Raw genomic sequence first — 2,653 nt, forward strand, 5'->3', positions numbered from 1 at the left:
CACACACACACACACACACACACACACACACACACACACACACACACACACACACACACACACACACAAAACACATCATTATAGACATTTCATTTTGTTATTAAAACACTGTTGTCAGTGACCTTGAACACAGTAGCATCTAAAAGCACAACCCTGTCTAGTTTCCTATCATCTATATTTATTAACCAGTGATCCCTTATATGTGCTGAGGCAGTTCTAGTATGAACTGGTCTAAAAGCATGCTTTCCTAATATGAATAATCTGAGTGAGACAAGCAACCAGTTAAGCTCTGGTGGTATACATTTTGAGCCAGTATGGCCATTATTTTATTTAATAATTTGACTAAAAATATTTGAACACCACACTATAAAGAAATCTACAAACATCCTAAATTCTTGTTAACCAACTCTTAAGCGTTAAAAAATAGTTTCATATTGTATTTTAAACTGGAGTTTCCCCTCCTCTTGCGACTTGCATAGACTTTAGTTGTTCAGTTGTTAAGTAAGTGTTCATTTGGCAAATTCCTATCTCTGATTTGTTGGAGCGTCTTGATCTGAAGCAGCTGAAATAAAAACAAACAAACAATAAAAAAAGCTTTAGTTTCTGTTTGGTTTGGCAGTGATGAACGATAAAGATCCATGAAATGTAGCCCACACACACTAAAAATGAGAATATCACAGAAAGATTTGTCTCACCACTCAAAGATGGCCAGTGTGATCACAAGCACTGTGATTCCTGCAGTCTGCAGTAGAGCAAAGAGACCAACACCACCTGAATGTTCAAACAAAAGATTTTAAAGTTTGCCTTCCTGAAGAAAAGTCGAACAATCAGCAATCACAAAGATTCTTTAAGAATGTCATAGACAAGACAACAATAATTCATAAACAGGAATGCCAAATGCCTCTTTGCATTCAGTTGAATGAATACTGGTTAACATTACCTTCAGTATTCACACAAATCTCTGCTGATGTCTGATTACCCAGATCATTAGTGGCCACACAGTAATAAACTCCTCCATCTGTTACATTGAAGCTGTAAATCTCTCCTTCAGATACTTTACAGCTCCATCTCTGCTCTTCTTGAACCAGGTGAAGCTGTGACTGGGGTTTGGCTCTTACTATACAGCTAGGTTCACCGACTGCCTGCTGCACAACCTGATGGTTGATAATGCTGGGTTTCTTTGGGGAGCACTGGAAAAAAAGGGGGAAATAGCTCTAATACGGATTCCTATTATCCATTATAAACATTTAATATTCCATTACTCATAGTTTACTCACAGGATCCAAAAAACACTCTGATTGTCTTACATGAAACACTGAGAGTCTCTTCTGTCTCTGCTGTCTTGGTGTCTTTCCTTGGTTCACAGGATATCTGGCAGAGCAGCTGATCTTCTTTCCATCATGTGTGTCTGACAGAGTGATGTTCTGCTGGATTTTAGTTGTAAAGCTTCCATCTGTGTTTTGCTCTATTTTGTTGTGAGAGTCTTGTTGGAGATTCCAGGTGAGTTGAGGAGGGGAGTGTGGACAGGGAGTGAGAGCTGAGCAGGTTATAGTGACAGACTCCTTCTCCTTCAGATCACCTGGGATTGTAATATTGGGCCTCCAAGAAGAATCTGTGGTTTGAAATGATATATCTATATAAACAACACAGATCATCAAGTCACGAAGAGGTAATTTAGCTCTGGTAAGACATGTGAACACTGAAGTCTGTGGGTATGAATATAACAGCAGCAGAAAAATCACAAACCTTTTTTCCAAAAAAACAGAAATGCTCTAGAGAATGCAAAGGAAAAACACCATGCAATGAATTGGAAGTAATCTTTACTTTAAATACTTAAGGTTTTCTAGTTTCTTAATTTCTCTAATAATCATTAATGGCATAGGCACAGGAACACTTCTGAAAACCACTTTATTTTGCTGGCTCTATCTTTTTCACCTATCTCTATCTCCTGTTCTCCATAGGCATCCTCTCAGTCTCCATGATTGTAATAAACAATCAGTTTAAAAATTCAGCTTCTCCTAGACATCTCCATACCTGCACAGGTATCTGAACCGGCCACATTTCCACTCTTCATAAGTGCCCTACCGGTACAGACTACAATTGTGCTACACTCTAACCTGTTCACATGCTTAACTTTCTTTGGAGAAACATAGGTTGCACTAAATGGTCTTTTCAGCATGAAAATGTCAAACCACAGTGTCTAAACAGTGCAATAACAGAATGTCTCTGTAGCAAAAAAGTGCTTAACTGCTACAGTTTAAGCCTGTGTTGTTCTGAAACAAACCAAAAAAACCCAAAAAAACCCAAGAATATTACTTTAAAGTAACTTTGTTTTCCTTTCGTCACATTAATTAAATAAAGGATGTAAATGTTTTGCAGATCATTTCATTCTAATTTTATTTACAGCTTTTGATGGAATTATGGAAATATAAATATATGTATATTCAGCTGTCAGTCTGGATACTCATTATGATAGTATTGTTAATTTTGGTCTCCACAGACATATATGTAAGTTCATGAAGAGTGATTATTAAAATATTGAACTATAAACTAATTTGAAAAAAATCTTTACCTCTGACTGTTATTTGAAGAGGATCACAATGAGCTGTCGCCTTGAATGGTTCACTCTCTACTCTGAAGAAGTATGTGTCTG

At 37.0% G+C, this 2,653-nt stretch overlaps 1 protein-coding gene across 1 annotated transcript in view; it reads right to left on the reverse strand.

The window, feature by feature from the left end:
- Positions 1-31: 31 nt before the first annotated feature.
- Positions 32-2,653, reverse strand: part of LOC106632703 (myelin-associated glycoprotein) — a 3,510-nt gene continuing 888 nt past the window's right edge. The window contains 8 exon segments of the mRNA XM_042216999.1: positions 32-562; positions 696-771; positions 941-1,060; positions 1,063-1,107; positions 1,110-1,190; positions 1,308-1,350; positions 1,353-1,612; positions 2,573-2,646. Coding sequence (XP_042072933.1) covers positions 442-562; positions 696-771; positions 941-1,060; positions 1,063-1,107; positions 1,110-1,190; positions 1,308-1,350; positions 1,353-1,612; positions 2,573-2,646 — 820 coding nt within the window. The 3' untranslated portion in view covers positions 32-441.

This window comes from Haplochromis burtoni, unplaced genomic scaffold, assembly GCF_018398535.1.
Source record: "Haplochromis burtoni strain Fernald_Lab_line unplaced genomic scaffold, NCSU_Asbu1 Contig_1449, whole genome shotgun sequence".
NCBI classification, from domain to species: domain Eukaryota; kingdom Metazoa; phylum Chordata; class Actinopteri; order Cichliformes; family Cichlidae; genus Haplochromis; species Haplochromis burtoni.